The 27,624-nt window shown below is 38.8% G+C and overlaps 1 protein-coding gene and 1 long non-coding RNA gene across 3 annotated transcripts in view; both read right to left on the reverse strand.

The window, feature by feature from the left end:
* The window catches only part of HEATR6 (HEAT repeat containing 6), a 43,076-nt gene extending 22,050 nt beyond the window's left edge, over positions 1-21,026 (reverse strand). Inside the window, exons 1-9 of the mRNA XM_077165115.1 lie at positions 20,789-21,026; positions 18,416-18,523; positions 16,138-16,278; positions 15,848-15,963; positions 14,897-15,011; positions 13,117-13,218; positions 8,529-8,666; positions 5,780-6,078; positions 4,788-4,965 (exon numbers count right to left, since the gene is read on the reverse strand). Of these exons, the coding sequence (XP_077021230.1) occupies positions 4,788-4,965; positions 5,780-6,078; positions 8,529-8,666; positions 13,117-13,218; positions 14,897-15,011; positions 15,848-15,963; positions 16,138-16,278; positions 18,416-18,523; positions 20,789-21,007 (1,416 nt within the window). The 5' untranslated portion in view covers positions 21,008-21,026. The remainder of the gene's footprint in view (positions 1-4,787; positions 4,966-5,779; positions 6,079-8,528; positions 8,667-13,116; positions 13,219-14,896; positions 15,012-15,847; positions 15,964-16,137; positions 16,279-18,415; positions 18,524-20,788) is intronic.
* A 1,626-nt stretch (positions 21,027-22,652) lies between these two features.
* Positions 22,653-26,736, reverse strand: LOC143687792 (uncharacterized). 2 transcript variants are annotated; one of them, XR_013177687.1, is made up of 3 exons: positions 26,518-26,736; positions 23,767-23,870; positions 22,653-22,818 (listed from the first exon to the last, which is right to left on the reverse strand). It is a non-coding gene; the product is annotated as an uncharacterized LOC143687792 (long non-coding RNA). The 2 variants fall into 2 exon arrangements; XR_013177685.1 differs by having other exon boundaries at positions 23,767-23,867; positions 26,518-26,722.
* Positions 26,737-27,624: the final 888 nt, after the last annotated feature.

Raw genomic sequence — 27,624 nt, forward strand, 5'->3', positions numbered from 1 at the left:
TGTTTCTTGCCCTGCTTGTATGGTGCCTTTTTTACCCCCCCTTAGGAGGGTCTACTTAGGTATTATAGACCCCAGCCAGATTTTCCCAGACCAAACTGGCCTCCTGTCAGGAGGAAAGAGTTACCTGCATCAGTTTTCCGTAAGGATGAGACCCAGCAGATTGAAAAGCTTTCCTACAGAGCTGCTGGGCTCTCCATTTTTCCTGTTCTGCCCAGTATGTGGCACTTCTCTGCCTGCAGGTCCCACCAGCATAAGGTGATGTGGTACCTTTAACTTCAGCAGACTCTCCTTGCTGGGGGTGTGGTGGAGACAGAGGAGAGGTTGTAGGCTGGTTTTAATTGCTGTACTTTTCCAGGCCCTGGGGTCCTTGAGGGAGGGATTCCACCTGACCTGGGCCCTATCCCTCTCCTGCATAAGGCACAGGCTCCAGACAAACACTCAAAGAAGCTTAACTCTGCCTATGCCTGGGGCAGTGGAGCCTGAGAAGCCTTGTAGCTGTATCCAAACAGCAGGTAAGCTGTAGAAACACAGTCACCAAAAAAAAAAAAAAAAAAGAGAGAAAATTCCTTTTCAGAGCAGGACCCTGTTCTTTCGGTTTGCCAATCAAGAGCTTAAGTTGGTACATTGCTCTGCATATCTCCAGGTCCTATGTGCCCCCTCCTTTCCTTCAGGGCCCAGAACTTTTCAAATCCCCCCAAATTTTTCCATCAGCCCTGTCCCCTCTGTGCCAAGGGCAAAAGTGAGTGACCTCCACTTTTACTCGAGGTTCAGCTGAGATGTGGGCCTATTTTCAGTGGTCAGAATTTGTTAATTAATTCAACAATTGGAGTTTGGTTATGCTCAGCCCCTGCTACTGGTAAAGTCTCTTTCCTTTCCCCTCTGGGAAGCAGCCTATGGGGGAGGGGAGCTGGCTGCTACGGCCTGGGGAATTCACAGTTCTGGGGGGCCACAACCGGTCCAGCTGGTCCAGACTGGGGTACACTATGTGTCCCATCATTGATGTGGCCCCAGCAGTTGTTCTTTAGTGTTCCTGGCTATTTACTAGCTGCTCTAAAGGATGAACTAAATCCCATACCTCGCTAAGCTGCCATCTTGGCCCAACTCTTCCCCTGCTCTTTTGGACTCTGTGCTAAGCAGGTGATAAGAGGTGCCCTTTCTGGACCATTCTGTACAATAATTTGCTAAAATTTTCTGTTGTGCCCTGAACTTGCATTCCTATGACACACAGTTGTAGCAACTTACTCTACAATTGGTCTGAACTAAAAAATGTCGATGTTATGCTAAACCTCCATTTTTTTAGAAGGCAAATAAAAGTCACAATTCCAACAGCTCACAAGCAAAAAAAATTAAAAATTAAGTTGTGGAAAGAAATTAAGTAATGGGAAAAAGCATTCATGACTATCACAAATGACAAAAGGAAAGCCATGAAAGTTGTTTATATTCCTCACTGAGGTAAACCCCTATATAGAAATTCATACTATAAAAATCATATTATTCATAGTTATAATGTAATTTCCTTTAAGCCCTATTTTATATCTCTGCTGATATAAAAATATTATTTACATGATACTGAACCTGGTTCAAACAGTTTCATTTATTGCTTTTTTCCCTACTTATTCTTTTTTTTTTTTATTAACAGAAAGGAAAAAAAAAGAAATTAACACAACATTTAGAAATCATACCATTCTACATATGCACTCAGTAATTCTTAACATCATCACATAGATGCATGATCATCGTTTCTTAGTACATTTGCATCGGTTTAGAGGAACTAGCAACACAACAGAAAAAGATATAAAATGTTAATATAGAGAAAAGAAATAAAAGTAGTAATAATAGTAAAAAAAAAAAAAAACCCTGTAGCTCAGATGCAGCTTCATTCAGTGTTTTAACATGATTACTTTACAATTAGGTATTATTGTGCTGTCCATTTTTGAGTTTTTGTATCTAGTCCTGTTGCACAGTCTGTATTCCTTCAGCTTCAATTACCCATTATCTTACCCTGTTTCTAACTACTGCTGGACTCTGTTACCAATGACATATTTCAAGTTTATTCTCGAATGTCCGTTCACATCAGTGGGACCATACAGTATTTGTCCTTTAGTTTTTGGCTGGACTCACTCAGCATAATATTCTCGACTTATTCTTTTTTTAAAAATATTTTTATTGAGATATTTTCACACACATAGTCCATTCAAAGTATACAATCAATGACTTACAATATCATCACCATGATCATTTTTAGAATATTTGCATCACTCCAGAAAAAGAAATAAAAAAAATCCAACTCATACATCCCATACCCCTTACCCATCCCTGTCACTGACCACTAGCATTTCAATCTACCCAGCCTCCCCCTCTTATCCCCATTTATTTTTAAATATCTGTCCATACCCTGAATAAGTAGAGTATCAGACATGTTTTTACAATCACACAGCCACACTGTCAAAGCTATGAGTTATACAATCATCTTCAAGAATCAAGGCTACTGAATACAATTCAACAGTTTCAGGTACTTCTCTCTAGCTACTCCAATATACCATAAATGGAAAAGGGATATCTATATAATGCATAAGAATAACCTCCTGGATAATCTCTCTCAACTCTGCTTCAAACCTCTCAGCCCCTGAAGCTTTATTTTGTCCCATTTCTCTCTTCCTCCTTTTGGTCAAGAAGGCTTTCTCAATCCTATGATGTCAGGTCTTGGCTCATCCTGGGGGTCCTGTCCCATGTTGGCAGGGAGTCTAATACCCCTGGGAGTCACATTCCATGTAGGGAGAGGGCAGTGAGTTCACCTGCCAAGTTGGCTTAGAGAGGGAGTCCACATCTGAGCAACAAAAGAAGTTCTCTGGGGGTGACTCTAAGGTATCATTGTAAGTAGGCTTAGCTTCTCCTTTGAAGGAATAAGTTTCGTAGGGGCAAATCCCAAGATTGAGGGCTCAGCCTATTGAATTGAGTGTCCTCTCTGCTTGTGAGACTATCAGGAATTCCCCAGATGGGGAAGTTCAATATTTCCTCCTTTCTCCCCAGTCCCCAACGGGACTGTGCAAATACTTTTTTATTCTCTGCTCAAATTACTCTGGGATGTATCAGGGTATCACACTAACCTGGACAAACTAACAAGATTTCATGCCCTATTCAAGATTCCATGCACTTATGGTGTTCAGTTAAACTGACCATATGAGTTAAATTAGGTAATACATTACGTAAAATACAAATCTTGCACCAAATAAACCTCTCTCCCTTTGGTCTGACACAGAAGTTGAAATTTTAAAATATGGACAATTATCATTCTTTACCCTGTATTCTGATTTACCTTAGTCCTATCCAGATCAGCTCCATTCATATCTCTACTCGAAGTCTGATCATTTTGTCAACTTTTAAACAGTTGCTGTGTGGGGTAATGCTGACTTTCATAGCTTCAGAGCTATGTTTCAGGGAATGAACAGGTTATACACAAATAGCTCAGTATCTCAAAATTTAGAAATAACAGTTTCAACTCTAGAATAGATGTGACTGCTGTAATAGCTTACAATCTAGGACCCTTTACAATAGGTCTCAACCTGATAACCCATGCTCTCAACTTGAATTCTCTGAGTTCATATATTATAGTTAGACCATATGAGTGATGCATGATAATATTTGTCTTTTTACTTGATATTTCATTCAACATACAGTCCATGAGGTTCATTTACCTAGTTGCATGCCTTCCCCATTTATTCTCATTATCAATATTTAACAATTTATCAGTTCTACTGAGCCTTTTCAACACAAATTACTGATATGCAAACAAACCATAAACTGATGAAAGACTTTAATTTCCTAAATCAAGATGAATGTGTTCAGTCTCACTAGCATATAGATTTAACGGTACGGTGGTGATGGAATATCTCCATAATCTACCTTAGTAACGTCTGAGGAAATCATCTAGAAGAAATTCTTAGATTTACCATCTATTTTAATAGATAATTGGCTCCATGCCCCATGGAGACATATAAAGTGTTTTCTAAAGCACATGTCCAACATATAAAGTAAGCACATTATAAAAGTACTACTACACTGCCAAATCCTAAAGGAAATTTCTAAATTTCTTCCTTCCTAATTACCCATGCTAGCATCTTATACAGCAATTTTCTAAAAGTGCTCTTTGTCTATTGTTGGTGTTATGACCAAAAGTGTTTAATCACCTTTCTTTATGTCCATTTCTCTTTGAAGTGCTCAGTGATGATACTTTTGAGTTCATGGCAGACTGTGATATGACTATCATAGATTTAACTGGAAGCACAACTATTATGGGTATAGTGAGACATTTTTCAAAGAGTAATTTCTGACTTTTCTATTGTAAATAACAGCGCAGTCAACATTCTCATAAAAAAGAAGAGAAGCACAGCTATGTCAGTGAAGCTCAAAGGAGACACCAAAGTTATAACTCAGGGTACTCAGGCTTCAAGGAAGCCCCAGAGCGAAGCTACCTCAAAGTAGTTTTTGGTATGTTTCCCTGCCTATTATTCATATAAGCCCTTTCCTAACTTCCTGTCTATCCAGTGGTTAAGTCAGGACTTGTTCCCGGAGCAGAAAGCTACCTCAAAGTAATTTTTGGTATGTTTCCCTGCCTATTATTCATATAAGCCCTTTCCTAACTTCCTGTCTATCCAGCGCTTAAGTCAGGACTTGTTTCCATATTAGTAAGAGCTATGTTCAGATGAGATCAGATAGAGCAGAGAAGCAATGAAGATTTAAAAATGTTTCCTTTTCATTAAAAGCTTAGAACTTAAAAATTCTCTTACCTTTGGAGAAGGATCTTTTAATGTAAGAGTCATTAAGGACACAGACTGTGGGCTTCCAAGCTCAGGTGTATCAGGAACAAAGGCTGACCAGTAGCCATAAAGAACTTTCTTCTCTATTGATTTTATAGTAGAAAGAAAACAAGCTAATGCTCCTTGGCGAACTTTGGCTTGGTAAGACCTTTAATATCCAAAGACGGAAGGAAGGAAGGCTTTAGTAAAAGTTTTCAAAAATGCCAACATGAAATGCTACTTATTCCAGTCAATTCATATGATACATTGAGAAAGAAATTAAACATTTTGAGTAAGTCTTAAAGACCCTAAGGTGATAGTTCAAAAAATTTTTTCAAACATATTTAAAACATGTTAAAGCAATCTGCTTATATAAAAAAATGTAATAAGGCCAAACAGATAAAGAATAAAGGTCAACATTTTGATGCTAGGAAACTAGTTTAGATATGAAACACTACCGAGTATCCATTCATTCAACCATCCAGTCACCCATTCACCAAACAGGTACTGAGTGCCTTACGTACGTGCCAGGCACTGTGCAGAGGCAGGCAGACATAAACAAAGGTCCTGTCCTTGTCAAGCCGATTAGTGGCAGAGTCGAACTGATAAACAGGTAACTATAACATATTATGATAATGCTAAGCTACAGGTAAGAAACGACCATACAGGAGGGGTGCTTAAGCCAGAAAAAGGGGTTAGAACAGGCTTCTCAGAAGAGAGAATTGCTGAGTGCATATTGAATATGAGTAGTGGTTAATAAGGTAAAAAAGGCAAAAAAGTGAAGGAAGGACTATTCTGGGCAGAGAAGCAGTATGTACCAGGGCAGATTAAGAGAGCAAGGCATGTTCAGAGTAATGCAAAGTCCACAAAAGTGAATCTGAATCTTCAGGCTAAATCACAGGCAGCAGTCAGGTTTTTAAACAGTCATAAAGTTAAACATAATTAGACTATATACTATAGAAATGTTATAGAACAACTACTACCTTACTTTACTCTGCATGCCTCCTTCAGCATCAGAATAGTCTGATTCGCTACTGCTGACCCTTTTCCAACCGGAAGAACTGTAGGATAAGGAAACTCGATCTTTTCCTTCAGCTCGATTTCCATGTAATGGCAGACTCTGGACACCCACAGAGGAGGAACCCTGAGTGTTCCTGTCTTGTAGGTTCACTCTGCCCAAGCCAGAGACTGGGGCTACTTCCATTTCACCACTGGATTCTTCTTCCTGCTCCTCTCCATGCTGGGCTTTTTTTGGTTTTATTTTTGATTTTTTCTTTTTATTCTGATTTTAGGAACAAATGAAAACATATGATAGCTAGTTTCAAAACAGCTTTTAAGGAAGAGAGAAATGAGACAAAATAAAGTGTCAATGGCTGAGAGATTCAAAACAGAGTCAACAGGTTATCCTGGAGGTGTAATGGAGAGGCTGGAGGGAACTGCTTGAAAATGTAGAGCTGTGATCCAGTAACCATGTTTCTTGAAGATGACTGTATAATGATTGCACAGCATTCGCAATGTGACTGTGTGATCGTGAAAACCTTGTGTCTAAAGCTCCTTTGTTTATCTACCTTATTGACAGGCGAGTAAAACATATGGTTTAAAAATAAATTAATAATAGGGGGAACAAATGTTAAAATAAATTTAGTAGATTGAAATGCTAGTGATCAATGAAAGGGAGGGGTAAGGAGTATGGTATGTATGAATTTTATTCTGTTTTCTTTTTTTTCTTTTTCTGAATTGATGCAAATGTTCTAAGAAATGATCATGATGATGAATATGCAACTATGTGATGATATTGTGAATTACTGATTATATATGTAGAATGGAATGATCATATGGTAAGAATATTTGTGTTTGTATGTTGGTATGTTTAATAAAAAAAAACAACAAAAACAAACAACAACAAAAAACAGCTTTTAATCATTGGTACTTTCTCAGCTTATAAATGCTGAATATGGCCCCAACCGTGTAGTGTGAAGAAAGAGGAAAGAGGGAGAAAAGAAAATAGTACTTAATATCCTCTGTGTCAGATACTATGTGAAGTACACATATTTTACTGGACTATAAGAAACAAGTATGAAATATGAAATATGTGAGACAGAAAAACATGTGGCCTGAGTTTAAATTCTACCTCTGTGGCAGTGGAAAAATTATTTAACCTCTCTGAGCTTTACCCTCCTCATCTGTAAGTATAAAACTAATATCACCTACCTTGAACAATTGTTGTGGAAGCACTCGGCTTTTCTCAACTGGGGTTCCGCAAGAGAATTAAGGCCTATAGAAAATTTTTGAGTGACTATTTTCTCAGTTCTCCCAAATAAGACACATAGCTAGTATCATTCTAGATGATTAGGAGACACATGAACTTATACCATGTAATGCATGTTTTAGGGCAGTGGGGCTTTACAGATGTAGATATTAAGTAAAAGCCAGTTTTTTTCCTTTCTCCTACTTCCTTCTTTCTGAGGTTCACATATCTCTGGAATCTATGTCCTCCTTGGCATTCCCAAAGTCCCTGGCCTTGGGGAAGGACGGTCCTTACCACTTCTACCTTGGATAACTTAATGGGGTTCCAGACCCATACTGCTTCACATGCTACCAGAGTGATTTCTCTAAAATGCAAATCTGATCACATCACCTTCCTATATAAGATTCTTTAAAAAATCTCCACCACCTAAAAGTTTACAAAACAAGGCCCTTATGACTTGGCCTCTGATCCACCCTTCCCATTCATACCCACAACTTTAGCTCTAGTGGTTAACAAATGGGCTATGCACATTCTCATTCCCTGTTTATGTACTTTCTGTTCCCATGGAATTAAACTCTTCCTTCTTTCTCTGTACTGCTAACTATTAATAATTCTCGAATTGCAGTTGAGCCACCACATCTTTTTATTAAATCCCTCCTCTTACTTCTCCATTTGGATAGGGTGCCTTTAATGTGTTCCCAGAGTACTCTGTGTATATTCTGATGAAAGAAATCATGATAGTGTATTGTAGTTGTTTACTTATCCATTTCTCTCCTCCTCCCGTCCCTAAATTTAAGGCCTAACACAATCTCTGACACGTAGCAGACATCGGTAAATGTTCAATTAGTCACTAAGTAAATGAATTTCTAATTATAAGCATTTTCTATCAGGTATTCTATTTTTGGATGTGATACCATGCGCTCTAGGTTCTCTTACAGAAACAGGAGGCAGTTGTCTGGAAATGCGAGGAAATTTGATGAATGCAGGAAGTGTGGAGGAGGTGAGCTAAGTAATAGGCAGGTTTCTAAAGAACTAGAGAGGGGTTGGCAAATTATGACCTGAAGGTCAAATTCAGCCCACCTCCTGTTTCTGTAAATAAAATTTTATTGGGACAGCGCTATATCCGTTTGTTACATATTGTCTATGGCTATGTTTACACTATGGTGACACAGCTGAGAGTTGCAACGATGACCTAAAATATTTACTATCTGGTCCTTTATGTAAAAAGTTCGCTAACCCACGTCTTGAACAACTTTGGGATGAGGATGCTTGGCTTCAGGTGTACAGGTGAATGCACATTTTTTGGCTGTTACACTGCCTAGACTTCTTAGGAGTATAAGAGGCTTAATTATTATTTTCAGTTTAGTCTGATAAATTTAAATTTACTATGCTAAAAACACTAAATTCAAATGCAAATCACAGAAGACATAGAGCAAACAATAAAAAACAATCTACAACGTAAATATAATTGGACAAAAATATACCCCAGTTGGTCGAGAAGCACTGGATTCTGATTCCTGTGGTTTGGCAGGTGGTCGCCCATCGTACAGAGGAAGTGGAGTGGGGTACAACACCATGGGTATCTGTATATTCAGTCCAGGGAGTCCATGGAACATGGATTTCTAACAATAATGATGAAAGAAAATACATGTGATACAAAAATGATAAACCATAAAAGAGAATTATTCACCATGTTCTCAATCACTTACATGAGTAATGTTCGGAAGCTTTTAAGGAAATAAAAATGGGACAGAAAATAGATACTTTTATGATTTAGGGCTTAAGAGAGCGCAATCTCATCTGGCTTCCAGAAAGGTTTGGCTAGATCATGTTAGGTTTGATTTTAACTTATTTATTTACTTATTATTTTTTAAAAATTTAATTTTTAATTTTAAAAATTTAATTTTTAAAAAATTATCCATCCAATTATTTTTATCTCTCTATATTTTTTACCAATCTATTGTTTCATTTTTCTTCTCTATCTCTATATCAAGTCATCTGTTTGTTTATCTATTTGGGAGTAGGGGAGAAAGAAAAGGGCAAGAATTAAATATTGGTTTTTATCCCAGATAAAATTAGATTAGTGCACATGGCTTACACCTGAGGTCTCAACTTTCTACCCTTTCATGGCTGAACTGAAGTTAGCTGGGCCCCCAGAGATGCCAACTTGACTTTGCTATTGGCTGGCAGACTCAGAAACTAAAGGATGGCAGCTTGCCATCATGACTTGATTGGCCTGTCTGATATACAGAGGAGAAAGCCAAGGAGAAGCCTGGTTCTTCTTTCAAATATAAGTAGGTTCAAGATAATCTATAATTTAGTTAATCTACAGATCAAACCTCAAAAACTACTGCCCTCCCAAGTTAATATTTATAGATTAAAATTATGATACATTTGCTAAATTGAATTTTATTGTTTTCTGTTCTTAAGTATGCTTGAATGTGAACATTTTATTTTCCTTTCTTAAAATATAAAACTCGACATAACTACTGACCTCACAGAAATAAAGGAGGTAATAACAGGATACTATGAACAACTTTACGCTAATAAATACAACAATTTAGATGAAATGGACAGGTTCCTAGAAAGACATGAACAACCAACTTTGACTCAAGAAGAAATAGACGACCTCAACAAACCAATCACAAGTAAAGAGATTGAATTAGTTATTCAAAAGCTCCCTAAAAAGAAAAGTCCAGGACCAGACGGCTTCACATGTGAATTCTATCAAACATTCCAGAAAGAATTAGTACCTACTCTCCTCAAACTCTTCAACATAATCGAAGTGGAGGGAAAATTACCTAATTCATTCTATGAAGCCAACATCACCCTCATACCAAAACCAGGCAAAGATATTACAAAAAAAGAAAACTACAGACCAATCTCTCTAATGAATATAGATGCAAAAATCCTCAATAAAATTCTAGCAAATCGTATCCAACAACACATTAAAAGAATTATACATCATGACCAAGTAGGATTCATCCCAGGTATGCAAGGATGGTTCAACATAAGAAAATCAATTAATGTAATACACCATATCAACAAATCAAAGCAGAAAAACCACATGATCATCTCAATTGATGCAGAGAAGGCATTTGACAAGATTCAACATCCTTTCCTGTTGAAAACACTTCAAAAGATAGGAATACAAGGGAACTTCCTTAAAATGATAGAGGGAATATATGAAAAACCCACAGCTAATATCATCCTCAATGGGGAAAAATTGAAAACTTTCCCCCTAAGATCAGGAACAAGACAAGGATGTCCACTATCACCACTATTATTCAACATTGTGTTGGAAGTTCTAGCCAGAGCAATTAGGCAAGAAAAAGAAATACAAGGCATCAAAATTGGAAAGGAAGAAGTAAAACTATCACTGTTTGCAGACGATATGATACTATACGTAGAAAACCCAGAAAAATCCACAACAAAATTACTAGAGCTAATAAATGAGTACAGCAAAGTAGCAGGCTACAAGATCAACATTCAAAAATCTGTAGCTTTTCTATACACTAGTAATGAACAAGCTGAGGCGGAAATCAAGAAACGAATCCCATTTACAATCGCAACTAAAAGAATAAAATACCTAGGAATAAATTTAACCAAAGAGACAAAAACCCTATACAAAGAAAACTACAAAAAACTGCTAAAAGAAATCACAGAAGACCTAAATAGATGGAAGGGCATACCGTGTTCATGGATTGGAAGACTAAATATAATTAAGATGTCAATCCTACCTAAACTCATCTACAGATTCAATGCAATACCAATCAAAATCCCAACAACTTATTTTTCAGAATTAGAAAAACCAATAAGCAAATTTATCTGGAAGGGCAGGGTGCCCCGAATTGCTAAAAACATCTTGAGGAAAAAAAACGAAGCTGGAGGTCTCACGCTGCCGGACTTTAAGGCATATTATGAAGCCACAGTGGTCAAAACAGCATGGTATTGGCATAAAGATAGATATATCGACCAATGGAATCGAATAGAGTGCTCAGATATAGACCCTCTCATCTATGGACATTTGATCTTTGATAAGGCAGTCAAGCCAACTCACCTGGGACAGAACAGTCTCTTCAATAAAGGTGCCTAGAGAACTGGATATCCATAAGTAAAAGAATGAAAGAAGACCCGTATCTCACACCTTATACAAAAATTAACTCAAAATGGATCAAAGATCTAAACATTAGGTCTAAGACCATAAAACAGTTAGAGGAAAATGTAGGGAGATATCTTACGAATCTTACAACTGGAGGCGGTTTTATGGACCTTAAACCTAAAGCAAGAGCACTGAAGAAAGAAAGAAATAAATGGGAGCTCCTCAAAATTAAACACTTTAGTGCATCAAAGAACTTCATCAAGAAAGTAGAAAGACAGCCTACACAATGGGAGAGAATATTTGGAAATGACATATCAGATAAAGGTGTAGTATCCAGAATTTATAAAGAGATTGTTCAACTCAACAACAAAAAGACAGCCAACCCGATCACAAAATGGGAAAAAGACTTGAACAGACACCTACCAGAAGAAGAAATACGGATGGCCAAGAGGCACATGAAGAGATGCTCAATGTCCCTGGCCATTAGAGAAATGCAAATCAAAACCACAATGAGATATCATCTCACACCCACCAGAATGGCCATTATCAACAAAACAGAAAATGACAAGTGCTGGAGAGGATGCAGAGAAAGAGGCACACTTATCCACTGTTGGTGGGAATGTCAAAGGGTGCAACCACTGTGGAAGGCAGTTTGGCGGTTCCTCAAAAAGCTGAATATAGAATTGCCATACGACCCAGCAATGCCATTGCTGGGTATCTACTCAAAGGACTTAAGGGCAAAGACACAAACGGACATTTGCGCACCAATGTTTATAGCAGCGTTATTTACAATTGCAAAGAGATGGAAACAGCCAAAATCTCCATCAACAGAAGAGTGGCTAAACAAACTGTGGTATATACATATGATGGAATATTATGCAGCTTTAAGACAAGATAAACTTATGAACCATGTAATAACATGGATGGACCTAGAGAATATTATGCTGAGTGAATCCAGCCAAAAACTAAAGGACAAATACTGTATGGTCCCACTGATGTGAACGGACATTCGAGAATAAACTTGAAATATGTCATTGGTAACAGAGTTCAGCAGGAGTTAGAAACAGGGTAAGACAATGGGTAATTGAAGCTGAAGGGATACAGACTGTGCAACAGGACTAGATACAAAAACTCAAAAATGGACAGCACAATAATACCTAATTGTAAAGTAATCATGTTAAAACACTGAATGAAGCTGCATCTGAGCTATAGGGTTTTTTTTTGTTTTTGTTTGCTTGTTTGTTTGTTGTTGTTGTTTTTTATTATTATTACTACTTCTATTTCTTTTCTTTATATTAACATTTTATATCTTTTTCTGTTGTGTTGCTAGTTCCTCTAAACCGATGCAAATGTACTAAGAAACAATGATCATGCATCTATGTGATGATGTTAAGAATTACTGAGTGCATATGTAGAACGGTATGATTTCTAAATGTTGTGTTAATTTCTTTTTTTTTTTTCTTTCTTTCCGTTAATAAAAAAAAATATAAAACTTTTGGGCTAATCTTAAAGAGAGTAAAAGGATGGTCTCATAATATACTTGTGCATCAATGTTCATAGCAGCATTATTCACAATAGCCAAAAGATGAATGAAGGCAAGTGCCATCAACAAGTGAATAGACAAACAAAATGTGGTACACACATAGAACGGAATATTATTCAGGGATAAGAAAAAATGAAGTTATGAGACATCCTACAACATGGACGAACCTTGAACATTATCCTCAGTGAAATAAGCATGACACACGAGGACAAAAACTGTCTCATATCACTTATAAGAGACTACCAGAAATAGCAAATTCATGGAGATAGAAAGCAGATCAGTGGTTATAGGGAGGGGGGATGGAGGAAGCGTGTTTGTAAAAATAAAAAAATAAAGAAGGCTAGGCTGAGGGTGATGACATAAAGGTTTATATAGAAAAGACACTAGCCATAATGAAGACGTAGGGTTTCCATAAACAACGCCTTACCTTTAGCACAGCTAGAAGAGCTCCAAGTTCATCAGTCTGTGTCAGTTTCATCTTCCCACAATTCAGAAGTGACTGTATACCTTTTAATGCATTTTGTAACAACTAGGGGCAAAGAGGAGACCAAGTTAGAAGGTAGAATAAAATTTGATTGTCCAGCTGTCAATTTTCTAGCACCACTGAGAATGGAGAAGAAAAAAGTCTTTAGATGAAAAACCTTTAGATAAAAAAAAAGGGAGAGATGACGATCTCTTCTAGAAAAGTGCTCTTATAAATCAGCATGGACAAATGGTGAGCAAGAAAAAAAAGGAGAGATGCTTAGCAGAATGTGGCAAGGAATGAAAAAGAGGTAGCCCCATACATCAGAAGTTGGAACAGTAAGGAAGCTCTATAATGTGGCAACCTTATCAGCATTTAAAGGTAAAGGAATGTATATGGGAGCAGATGACAGATGGTAGGAACCTGGTTTCTGGAGGGCAATTCTGATCCAGATTGACATCTTGACTCCCTTATCTTGTTTACAGGACACTGTCCTTAAGAAACACTCCCCATATGCATGTGGGGAAGAGCTGAACTAATAGCCTTATTTGAAATAGTGGAAAAAATGAAAAAAAAAAAAACAAACAAAACTTTTCAATTTCCATCAGTTATGATGATTATGACAATGGTGATATAGAAGCTAGCACTTTGATAAACAGTGAAACACAACTATAATTTTTGTAGGCACTGAGCCAAGTACTTTAAATGATTTATTTCATATACTCCTCATAAGTACCTTGCAATGCAGTTATAATATCAATTCCATTTTGGAGCTGAGGAATAAGGAGGCTATAAGAAATTAAGTAACTTGCTATGCTTAACCATAGTAAGGTCTCTTAGCTATAGCAGTTAAAAGCATGAGGTAGAACAATAGGTACTGAAAAGATGTCCAAGAGATAGTATGAAAAAAAAAAAGTCGATTGTGATGATAAAAAAAATATTTATTCTTCTAGCCTCCAATGCTCTGGAGGAGCTAGAAGGAAAAATCTGAGATGGTATGGTAGCGCATGACAAACTTTGGGATCTGTCCTGTACCTATTTGTTGAAGAGTGCTTGGAAAACTACTCCTTTTTCTTTCTTTGCTTTGTATGTATGTTATATTACACAATTAAAAAAAGTTTAATAAGGGGGGGGCAAGTTGAAAAACAGCATAAACAATATAATTCCGTTAAAAATGTATATATAAATATGCTCATTTAAATAGAGAAAAAATCTGGGGCATATAGAACAAATTATTCCCAGAGATTATGGAAACAGAGGCATGGGACCATAAGAAAGTTTCACTATGTTAGACTGTAATGTTTGAAATTTGTCACTTTGGATTTAATAAATGCCAATAAATTACTATATATGCATCAAAAAAATTTTAAAGAAATAAAATATTGCAAATATTGTTGAAATCCACTCCCTTCCCTTCACTCTTACAGCCAGTTGCTAGTCTGAAATTGTATTGCTTTTCAAGTCAGGAGGGGAAAAAAGTAAAGACACTTTTTTTTTTAAACTTGAAATTGAAAAAACAAACAAAAACAAGCAAAGCCCAGAAAGACAAATAAACAAAAACAGTTTGTTGTGATTTAAACCCAAAATGCATTATTTCAGTCTTTTGGAGTATAAATATTCCACTTATGCCTACATCTCTAGACAAAGCTAATAAAACAACAAAATTCAACTCTTTAGTAACAGCCTCTGTTCTACTGCTGTTTCCAGACACATTTGTAACATTCACAGTGATATTCCCACCTACCATGCAAAATGTGATATCATCCATATCAGATGACTTTGGAGACTGTAAAGTCGTCAAGAAAGCTTGAAAGCAGAAATTTTGGTAGGGCTCATCCAAGAACGGTTGTCCTGGCACACTAAAATACATACAGAATAAACAAGTTAAATTCAGTCTCCTCTGAAATTGACATGCAAAATAATAAGAATTAAAAATAGTAATGCAGATTGAGGAGGAATATATCTCCGGATACACCTGTATTATAGGAAATTGTGAACTTTATTTATACATTATTGCTATGGACAGGCACAAGGCTGAAACGCATGTGCAAGAACAAACAGGGTTTTTATATAGGGAAAGGTAACAGAATTTTTCAGTTCTGTACAGAAATTTTCAGTTCTGCTTGTCAGTTCTAATAAGGAAATAATGCAGACAGGTTCTATCAAGCTAGAATCGAACAGACGCATCTGTCTTCCTAACCATCGGACAACAATGGGCTCTGCAGAGACAAGTCAGTTCAAGTCTGTGCTGTTCATTTTCTATTGCATGAATCTAAAACTGAGCACCTAGGTTTGATTCTATTTTCTTAGAAGAGAGGAGCTGGCCTTGACAAGTAAATTGCACCAGAACTTAAATTCATACAAGTATATCCCTCTAAATGACTTAATATGGTTAGAATTTATACAAATAGAAAATAAAATCTTGACATGTTGCAATTATATATCACTTTTGCCACATTTTAGGGACCAGTTCCTGGTCTATTTTTTCTCTCAGTTCTTTACAAGCTTTCTTTAAGAAGAATATTGAAATTAAAAGCAAATAATATAAGATGATCTTATTAGTAAAAGAAATAGGAAATGCAAAGTGGGTTATTTTTCTTAAGTTGGCTCTGGCTTTAGATGATTGAACTACCTATAAAGAGCCAAAAGAGGCCCTATCTTGATATTACTAGACAACTCGACTGGATCCACATACCTGAGACATAAGTTTGCCATACAATGTACTGCAGCTCTCCTGATTTCAAGGTCAGACTGAGCTGGTTCACTCAATTTCATCAAGAGTCCAGTTTTGCCTAGCAAGTCCGGGAGGTACTAAAACAAGATAACAATCAATGTTGGTTAAAGGAAACCTTCTAGGAAAACATTACTTTTTAGACAGATCTTATTTTTCATCTAAAGGGAAGGTAAGCACCAAAAGACTAGCTGCTATGTAAATCTTTCAGATTGACATGCAAAAATAAATAAAAAGCCATCCATTTAAACTACCTTTTGACATTTTGAGCCATTGCAGTAAACCAGAGCTGCCAAAGCTTGGAGAATCTGCACATGTGTCCAGGAACTACAATGCTGTATAGCAGAGATAGTATATGCCAACAGGAAGTCCAGGTTCTGTTCATCAACAATCACCTACCAACAGAGAAAAATACAGATGACATAAGTTCTAAAAAATATTCTTAGCCTTTTACACACACATATGCTCACCTGAATCAAGCTGTGTAAGAGACAGAGTGTGTCCCCATCTTTTTTCTGTCAATAGGATCAGCTCTACAGGCCTTGAAGGTTTGATCAAGACAGAGGCTTTTGCCCTGACCCAGAGATTTGTTCATTTCTTCCCCTTTAGTCTCTCTACTCAAACTAGAACCTGGCCAAGTCCTTGTAACTTTCCCTTGAACTAACTAGACACTGGCAGGTGTAAATACATAATACATACTCATTAGATACATGGTGAGTAAATATATGTGCTAAATAGCTACTATGTCTCTGGTATATTGTGGAGAATACAATAAGAAGAGATAGCATATTCCCACCCTCAAGAGTTTATAATCTTGTTGGGGCAGGCTACACTAATCAAAGAACCAGTGCATGGACAATTGAGACAAAATGTCATCAAGTGCTGGAAAGTTGGTTAAGGGCTGTAGGTGCCACAGGTGATCAGTGACCTTTCTAGTTGCCAGTGTTCCAAAGATGATTCGAGAGTAAACATTCAGAAGCCACCCATGCTCCAGTTTATAGGGCTACTAGTTTGAAAATTCTCAATTTGAAAACAGCCCAATTTCATCTAGGAAGTCACATGTAGCAGAAACTATTGGTTATCTACCCAGCATTCATCTCCTCTTTCTCTACTGGCAGAGTTTTACTTAGATTCTGACCTTTTCCACATGAGCCCACAGGTAAATCCTAATTAGTTTGAGACACTGGTTCTCAACTGGGGGTGCTTTCTCCCTGGGCACATATGGCAATATCTGGAGACATTTTGGTTTTTAATAGGAGGGATGCTACTGGCATCTAGTAGGTCGAGGCCAAGGAGGCTGCTACACAGCCTATAATATACAGGACAGCTGCCCACAACAAAGAATCACCTGGTTGAAATGTCAACAGTGAGGAGGATGAGAAACCCTGATATAAGCAGATTTTGGCTGGACATCGTAATTGGGCATAAGCCCCAGGTGATTCTAACAGGCAGCCAAGGTTGAAACCACTGGTTTAAGGCAATCACAATAATGTCATTCCCCCAAGAGAATGGTTTAGAGGAGTGCTCGTGTGATCCTGGTCTCCCCAGTGAGATATGGGAAGGGCTGCTGGAGAATTTACTGAAAATGTTTCTTCACTCTTAAAAAAAAGAGTGAAAAAGAAACAATGACTTTGCTTCCGCTAGATGTCAATTTTTTTACATATCATGCCTGGACTTGAGACTACCATCTTATGACTGTGACAGATGCTAGCCATGGATAACCTCCACACTGAGGATGGCAGAGTGGAAAGATGCTAGTGAGCCTCTTATTACTGACTGTCCTTAGAGCTGCCTCTCTTGGGACCTGTGACATGAGATAATTTTATTTTCTAATTTTTAAGCTATTCTGGATTGGATTTCTGTTTCTCGTAGCCAAAAGCATCCTAAATGATATAATGCTAATCGATACATGTTTTGTGCTTTTAATTACATTCATGTACATTATCTCTTGCGGTAACAGTCTTAATTTCTCAACTGTTTTAAAAAGATATTTAATTTACTTGGCAGTTTGTAAAAGGTTCTGAAGAAAGTGAGAGATGGAGTCAGACCTTGATATAAATAACTGGGATCTTTTTATCCTAGAGCTCCTTCTTCCCTAAGCTACTCCTTACATTTTATGAAGATCAAAAGTAGACCATAAAAATAGTAGGTGCAGGAAAAGGGAACACATATTGGTGAAAAGGTTGGAGAACCTTTAGGTGCGGGGGGGGGGAATCATTTCACTTGATTCTTAGATGTATCTTGGTCAAACAGATCTTCCATGAAAAAGTCTAAAATTGGGAGGACCTAGATGACATCAGTTTAATCAAATAGAAAGAAATAGCTTTAATGGACAAACTTCTATAATTGTACAGAACATTTTTTGTCTTTTGTACAGTTATATTTGTTTTAATTTTTATTAAGGCATGTGTTTTTTCCTACAGCTTCTCAAAAGACTGGCTTATCATTCCTACCACAGATGCAGTATTTCAAAAGGTATTTACTTATTTTCAAAATTCACGATCTGAATTCTAAAATAACATACATGATTACCTGTAATCTGTTAAGTAAATGGTGAATAACTTGAGACACTTTGCTGACAAGATGATTCTGGTTAAGATGCACCAGTCGGCAAGCCTGGACAAGAAGAGCACTGACATCCTACCAAAAAAAAAAAAACATAAAAACAAAAAACCAAAAAGCAAAAACACATTTCTATCTACCAAGCAGAGATTTTGTAACAACAGCCAAATTGGAAAATAAGAGTGTGTATTCACACTCAAGAATGGGGAAAGAGGAAGTTTGAGGCAGAAAGTAGGACAATAGTGAAATGATAGTAGTACAAAAGAAGGAATAAAAGAATCAATATTTTTTTTTTTGCAGGCTAAACAGTTCAAAATCTCTACAGATGTAGCGTTAATACAATTAACCAAGGTAAGACTTCCAGAATATAAAAGCATGCACTGATGTAAAAGTAAGCAAAAGCAAGCAGACTTTTAATATCACTGGGAAAATCAGAAATGACACATGTATGGATTTTATAAAAACTAGGGAATTCTATAAGAAGAGGAACTGATCTGCAAATCACACTACTCATTCATCACTGATGTTTACCAAATAAAGAGGCTTTGAGTACCTACTAAGTGCCAGGTACTGTGTTAGGTTCTTAGGTTCCAAAAGTGGAAAAAACAAGAAACAGAACATGTTCCTGAATTTCAAAGAGTTCACAATTTAGTGAGGAAGACAGAAATACCTACAAATAAAGAAAACAAATGGAATTAGATGCTGAAAAAATTAACTTTAACTTAATACAGTACAAACTGGAGGCTGGAGGAGGGGAAATGGTAATTAGGAAGGCCTTGTGGAAGGGAGTTAGGCAGAATCTGGAATGATTTAAAGGATAAGTAGAAATTTGTCACACAAGGCATCAAAGGGTACTGCAAGCAAAGAGAATGAAGTGTGCAAAGACATGGAGATATGAAACAACATTAGGTTACTGAAAAACAGCAAATTTTAAATGATGGTACACATGGCACGAAAGGAGGGACAGCAGGAGAGTCGACTGGAAAGGTACATATTTTTGTGGCAAAAATACCAGATTATCCAAATAAAGGAAAAGTCCCTCTTCACTATCCCTTCAACCCCTTTCTGCTTCCTGGTGATGTACAAACATATATCCTATTGTTTTGTTGTGAATTCTTCCAGATTTTTTCATTGCATATACAAATGCATACTTTAAAGCTTCCTTGCCCCCCCTTCCTTAATTGGTCTCATGATCTATGAATCTTTTTTTGCAACTTTGACCATTTATTGGTACATTTTGAAGATATTCCCAGATAAGATGTTTACTTTTATAATGAGATTTCCCCCCCTAAAGAAATGATCATTCTGGTAGCAAAACAAAGAGTGGTTAGGAGAAGGACTGAACTGGAGGCAAGAGATCAGTTAGGAAGACTGATGAAATAGTACAAGCAAGAGCACCTTGCTTGAGGCCCTAAGGCACTAGCAATGGGAAGAGGAGGGGATGGACTGAGAAATATTTATGAGGCAGATTCTAAATAATTCAGTGATGAATAGGATGGGACTGAGATACAGGGAAGAACCAGGCATAACTCCAGTGTTCGTTCCTTGAGTGATCTGGTGGACTGTATGCATGTCTGTACAAGCTGGTAGATGGGATGGGTTGGGGATGGGTGTGGGGGTGGGGTGGGGGGGATGGGACAATGATTTTGTTTTAGGAACTGTCAAGGTGAAGTGCCTGTAAGCACCAGAAGGCAATATGACCAGGTCAAGTATTCAGGGATTTCAGCAATCACCACATTACAAGTGATATCCAAGACCTGATGTATGTGCATAAGATTTCTCAGAGAGGGTAAAAAGAGCTTCTAAAGAAATGACAGAGAGGGAGGAGGTGGCATGGAGGTACAGAAAACGCAGGGACTTTGCAAAAGACTTCCCAACTCCAGCTCTGCCATTTGCCAGCAATATGATAATGGATGTTTTTGCGCTTCAGTATTTTCCACCGTAAAAGAGATCTACTAATAGGTATTAGTAGATCTAATACCCCTATTGTAAGATTCCTGGAACCGTGGATGGTGAAACTCCTAGTACAGTACGTGGACAGTGTATCATGGACTTAATAAATGGAAATAATGAATTTATATACAAAGGGTTTCGGATGCATAGAGAAGAAGCTGGGGAGGGTTGACACCTGAGGCGTAATCAGAGCAGATGCCATAAAGCTGGGTTTTGAAAGATGCAAGTTTGCCAAGCACAGCAAGACCTTCCTCGTGGAGGAGGGCAGAGACTGCCGGGTCGGAAGATGCAACTAAGCCTGGAACTAATTAAACCAGGGCGGAGACCGGAATAGCCCAGAGGGGTAGGCGAGAGCAACCAGCTAGGAGCTCCAACAGGCGAACCACCTACCTCGGGGGCCACGCAGCTGTGTTCGCTGTAGTTCTCCGAGATGAGCTGGTCGAACAGCAGGTGGATCTCCGTACGCGTGGAGTTGCTACCGTCCGCGCGCAGGGCACAGAGTCTGGCCGAGAGGCGGCGGAACCCAGTTTTCTGCTCTGGGGGCGGTTCCCGCGGCGCTTCCCGCGCGGGGCCGCCCTGCAGAGAATCGGCAACTTGCACCGCCGCCATCTTGTCTTCGTCGGACGGCAGGGAAGTACTTCCGGGACACAGAGGCCACGCCCTCACAGCCACTCTGTGCTGCACGTCCTCGCAGGTTATGGAAGTACTTGATTTGATCGGTGTCTTTGACTATGAGACGCCTCGGACTGGTTACCTGCAAATGCTTTACAGAAATTGGGGAAGTTTTTTCGAGGCCCATTCTTCTTGAGCCCTGCCTCAAGGTTGTTCCTGGGCTAGACTGACGTTACTTTGTCAAGTACTGATTTTTCAAATTCGAGCTAGGGATGGAGGAGAGGCTGCTGCGGATGGCAGTGGTAGAAACTGCTAGTTTTACGATATCCTTCTCCCCTTCTCAGATTGTATTAGAGACCCTGATTTTTACCCTTGTCCAAGGCCGAGCTGACGAAAAGGCTAATTTCCCAGTACTTTGCAGCTGGCTGGTCCTTGTTGTTAAGATCCAGCCCGTGGAATACAGGGCAGCCGCTTTCCAATTAGGTGACAGCTGGCTGCTTTCTTTGTTCCTTTTCTCTCTTTCCAGTGTGGATACAGAGGAACCTTGTTCCTCAGGAAAACTAACTGGGGAGTAAAAACTGAACCAAGTAAAGTGTAACCTGTCTAAAGGCGACCTGGTTGAGATTAGACACCCCGAGATTCTCTGAAATCCTAAAGACAAGAGGCTGGAAAATAAAATAATTATTTAAAAAGCTATGAACAGTTTTCAGACACTCAAGAGGTGAAGGCTATAGACTGGAAAACCTTTTCGAGGACCTTTGAGTTACGCAAATTCAAGGCAAATCCTCACTCTTGACTCTTAGGTAAAACCTTGAAGTACCCTGAATGTATGTATTTTATCCTGAGAATAAGATACTTGGGTTGAGCAATGGAAATTGATAAACGTTAGCCGAGGTAGTTCTCTGACGACTTTGGGCTCCTTTCAGGAAAAAGGTTTATTTTTGTTTGGCTTTAGGTTCTATGCTTGCATATTATTGCTTATTCTTGGGAGTGGGTATATAGGTGGATTTATGTATGTGTGCATTTATGTATGTGTGTATTTGTGATATTCAGGCATCTGCCTGAATCAGGAACTGATCAGAAGATCAGGAACTGAGATCCAGTCACTGGGTGCCTTAACCTGGGTTCCCTGAAGGCAGAGCCAGAGATGAGGTTGATTTGTAAGTGATTTGTTCAGGAATGACCAAGGAAGGAAGGAAGATCAATACAAATATGCACTGTTGAGTTAGTCATTGCAGAGGGTGACAGAATGCACCCTTCTGGGGATTTTCTGAGAAGCGTTAGTTAAGGTTAGGACACACCCTGAAGGCCACACAGCTATGACATGGGACCAGATTTAAAACCCTGGGGATTTGTATTCAGAAACTTGACTCCTAACCACTAGGCTACAATGCCTAGACCTTGGACTCTGACCTGGGGTGAAAATTTGAGTCCTGACACTTAACTGATATAAGACCTTGGGCAATTACTTACTTTCCTCAAATATCAGTGTCCCTATCTGTAAAATGGATTGAGGTAAGGATAAAGTAGATGATGCTTGTGGAGAACTGAATATGGTCCTTATTGCATAGCAGGTACTCGCCAGAGGGCGTCTCCTTTCTCCTCATCCTCACCCCTGACCGAGTGACTCAAGTAGTCTGGGTGCTTTTAGTGATGATGATTTATTAAAAGACACAATTCTTCCCTCCATATCCACCATCCACCCACCCCCATTCCCATCTGTCTCCCTGGTCAAGGAACTCCAATCAGTCACATCTTCGAAGGTAGGAACTCTGGGAAAGGATGATGCTCCTTATGACTGTCTTCATCTGAGAAAGAGACAGAGAAACTATGTATGAGACTTGCTGCTTCTGGGACCTGGACCCCAGAAAACAGTAAGAGACAAAGGTTCCCACTTCTGGGACTCAGTAAACACATACAGGGAGCTGGCAGGGCCACCAGCACCCCAGGGATTGTGGATGGATTGGACAAATAATGTGTTCTGAACACAAAGGATTATTTTTTAAATATATGCTGAATCTGCTGTGTTTGATACAAATTAATTTGAAACAAAATTGAATCTGGTAACTCTTTTATGCTTTTTTTTTTTTTAAGTAATGACTACTTGAAAGTAAACAAACTGCCATGTAAGGCTCCTGATCATTTTTACATATGGCTATGTACACCAAAGGTGTTAAAATGAGCACCTCTTTGATTGGCAATTATATTTCTTGAAATTATACCAAGAAAAGAAATAAGGGTAAGCATACCTTACTAATAATATAAAAATTGGAAATATCTTAAATGTGTACTAATGGAGATTTGCTGAGAAAAAGGAGTTATGTGCATAGAAAGTTATATTTAAGAAAATGTATTTAAGCTATATTTAAGAAAAATAACCAGGAAATTATATTTTTATATATATGAACTCATTTTTATATAAATACTATAAATGTGTTTGTGCTTAAAATATGCAACAAAGTATTTAAAAGGTATCACCTTGAAGTGGGGGAACATGGATGATTTTATTTTTTTGTTGAGCTAAATAATCTGATTTTTCCTCAGGATTCCTGGGTAATGAAAATTATTTTTCAGGTTTGGAACTATGTCCCTGTGATAGATAAATTTTTCTCTTAGGAGGAGCAAGTATAGAGGGAGAGGCCACAGGGTGACAGGTGGCTTCTTTTCACACATCTCTGGGAAGTTCCACTGGAGCCAAGTGTATAACCTACTTGTGCTGCACAAGTTTGGGGAAGCAGTTAAGGGGCTGTTCTTACCTGTTCTTACCCCGCAGCACATACGTGGCCACACCCATTGCTGACACACCGTTCTCCTGGATCACAGTCCTCGTTACTACTACAGGCCTCTACACAGATGCCTGCTTTAGACCAAAACAGTTGCAAACCGTTAGGCACTGGTGCTGGGGAAGGACAGTCCCACTGTTTTGTTTTTTTTTCCCAATATATAATAGAATTTAGAGATGATTACTGGTATAATAATAGTTATTTACATCTTAAATATTTCAGCTAAAACAATGCATTTACATAAATAATCTCACTTGATCTCAAATAAGATCTGCTTTAGAGATGTGGGATAATTGGGTTTGTGGTGGGGAACCCCAAAGAAGGTAAGACTGGGATGACTGAAATGTGCTCACTCCCCACTGTGCAGGGAAAGGAGTGAAGGGGAGACACATCAACTGAGTGCCATTGGGGGGCTTTATGGCCACCCTGTGAAGTGGGTCTTCCTAGCCCCATTTTACAGCCCATGAAGCTGGGCTCATAGAGGTTACTTGTCCACTAGTATGTAGAGAAGTGGAATTCAGTCCAGACCTGCCTGGCTCTTAGGGCCAGGTTCCTTTTGCTGTGCCACATAGTAAAATTGATCCTGACATGAAGAATGCATCACCAAATTCTAAGGAGTCACACCTGACCTAAGTGGAGGCTCTCCAAGATCCCAGAGCTTCAAAACTGGTCCTTGAGGACCAATGAAGTGTGTCCAAGAAGTTGGTTGAACTCCACAGGGACTTCTAGCAAAATGTATGCAGAATTCTGGGTGAATGTGTGTTGTGTGTCAATTGGATATTCAGTTGTTAATAGGAGTTTCTCTATCTGATTTTGTCTCTGTACCTCTCTGGGCCTTTGTTGCCTCATCTGTAAAATGGGGACCTTGGATCTACCAGGAGAAATGGGTTTCATTCTCCAGTGTCAATTCTAATCAGGGAAGGTAGCTATGTGAATACAATGTTGAGAATGCTTGATAGAACTTGTCCAGGCTTATAGAGAAGAAGTGCTGTGGTTGACCAGAATATCTGGGGTGTAGGAAGAAGACCTGGTGGGATGATGACAGTGTACTTGAAGACCTTAGAAAAAATCAATATGATCCTTCCTTGCTCTTATTAGTGTTATCCATTTATGATGAGAAGGTTGAAGACCCCTATCCCTACTCACAGCGGTTTGGTCATTAAGTCTATATCTACTGTGTTCTTATTGTGTATAAAGCATAGAGATAAGCTATTCAGGAGCTACAAAGATGTAAGACAGGCTCATTGCCTTCAAGTAGCTTACAGTCTAGTAAAGCAGATAAGACTTAGGTTCAAAGTCCTAAAAACAGGGCTGTGTGTGGTGTGTCCTGAGAGAGGTATATCCAAAGGACTTAAGGGGCGTAAAACAAACAAGGCATTCCTTTCAGTTAGACTAATCAGAAAAGTGAGTCTTGTGTGCAAGAAATTTTTCCAGGAGGCATTGAGAGTGGTGATGGAGTGTTGTAGGAAGAGAAAAGAATTACCAGTCAAAGCACATGAGGTGAAAAATGCAAAAGAGCTGAGACTAGATGGAGGCTGGTGGGACACCAACGGTGCAAAATCTAAGATGCACTTGCACAAACCTGGAATTTTGTGCCTTAGGTGTCTCACTCATCTCACCCGAGTCCCAGCCCTGAAATACAAGGTACACAGGAGGAATGGTAAATGGTGCTTTTTAGCTGGAGGTCAGGGTAAGGGAACAATCAGAAGTTAAGCAGGAAAAGTGTGTGTTGGCTAGTGGGTGTGGGTGTGTGTACAGTTGCAGAGGGCAGATCTTGAAGCCTGAAGGAGTTTGGATTGGATGTCAAGAGAGGGATGTTACTGCTGTTTCCTTGGGAAATTATTCTTGTTTGAGAACACAGAATGAAGCAGAATTCAGAAGGGATAGTGGCAGGAAGAGTCATTAAGAAGCTATCACAGTGGTCTAGGCATTGAGTAATTGAGGTGGAAACACAGGGGGTAGTGGAGGTTAGAAGGAAGGAACATGTGCAAGAGGTAGTTTCAAGGGAGAATCAGCTATATGTGGCAACCAGCTTAATGTGGGGAAAGGAACAAAAAAGAAAGAGAGTTGAATCAGAACCAATCATATTTTAGGAGATGAAAAAGATACAGTGAAAATAATCCAGGAGAGAAGAAAGTTTGAGGGTTAAACAATACTGCAGAGGTTAAAGACTCTGGTAACTGAGGAGAGTCAAGATATTCATCAGCAGGATATGGGAAAGAAGTTTCAGGAGAGAGATGGGGCAGGATGGAGGCTACTGTCCATCTTCAGTGGTTTAAGGAATGAGTGGTGGGAAATGAGGGCAGGGAATAGAGACTATCCTTTGAGAATGTTGGTGGTGGAAGGAAAGAGATTCAAATAGTGCTTAACATGAGTAGGATAATGTTTTCTGTAGGTGAGTCCATCTATTTGTAGCAGTAGGGGAGGAAGCTGGTGAGAGCGGGATGCTGAGAGGTGGAGGGTAGCTGATGGAACAGAGTAGCAGAGGGGAAGGAGGAGGATTCCAGCTGCAGGGGTGGCCAGGGGAAAGGAGGGGGAGAGAGGGGACACAGCAGTAGAGAGACCTTGGGCTGGGAACCAGGTGGCAGCAGTCAACATGTGTCCCTGCAATGGCTCCTTAACTAGAGAATCTTTTCTTCTTCCCCTCTCCCCCCTGCACGACTGGCCCTGATTTTTGACTCCTTCATTCAAAGAAGACTGAGGCTGTCTGTAGAGTACACTCACCAAAGATGGGCAGTTTTTCTGAGCCACCCGGGAGCTCCTGCACTGCTAGGCTGAGGGTGACGAGGGCCACGAGGAGCAGGAAGCCTCCCAACCTCATGTTGCTGTTGGAAGTCTTTGGTGTAAGAGCAGCAGGGCTGAGAGCCCCTCACAATTATATTCTCTGTCCACTGAGCTGGAATGCAAGGCCAGGGGCGGGGCTAGGGACTGGGACCTAAGCTCTGCCCAGAAACTGGCATTTCTGGGGAACTGAAACATTGTGAAACTTCATCAAGGATGTTACCTAAGCCAGGCTTAGAGCCAAGGGAACAGCCTCCTCTGATTTGCCAATAATTACCTAAACCAGGAAAGCTTTAAGTGACCGAGAATGGGTGGGGAGATGGCACTGACTTTTAGGATGTGCTTTCATTCACTCATTTATTTTCCACACAAGCGTTGAGTGACTGCTCTGGGCAAAATTTATTTTTATTTGGACCATATTTCATAAAAGAGAAAAATAGTTCCTCCTACTAAGAGGATATGAACAGTCTGTCTAATGGTTAAATTAATGATAAAAATATCAATGAACTTAATAGTCCATGGGCTAAACATTACAAGGTTTATGGGCAAATTCAAATTCAATTTTCTATGAGAAATGTATAGTGAGCAAATGGAATTTAGTACAACAGACTAGTAATGATCTTAGGTGAAGGTGAATGTTAAAGATAACAATAAATCTATTATAGTTAAAGAAGAATTTCATAGAAAAACTCATTATTCAATATGGTGATGACAAGATGGAGAATAGATATAATTATGATGCAAAAAGATTTTCATCCTACCTTCTGTTATTAGTTTTCAATGCAAAGATCTTGGAAATATTTTCCAGGTTAACTCCTTATCTTTGTAACAAAATGATATGGCTGCCTCAGATTTTTATTTCTAAAGCCCAGTGCCAACAATTTCTCCCTCTCCCTCCTCCCCTCCCGCTTTCTTCTTCCTCCTGTTCTTTCACTATTCTTCATTAAGTTGCTAATTAAACCATGTGGCTTCTGACTTCAATTCTAACTTTAGCAAAGGCTGTATCAATTACTTGGGGACTTAGGCATTTTTAGTTTGACACCTTACTTC

Source organism: Tamandua tetradactyla, chromosome 6 (genome assembly GCF_023851605.1).
Source record: "Tamandua tetradactyla isolate mTamTet1 chromosome 6, mTamTet1.pri, whole genome shotgun sequence".
Lineage (NCBI taxonomy): Eukaryota > Metazoa > Chordata > Mammalia > Pilosa > Myrmecophagidae > Tamandua > Tamandua tetradactyla.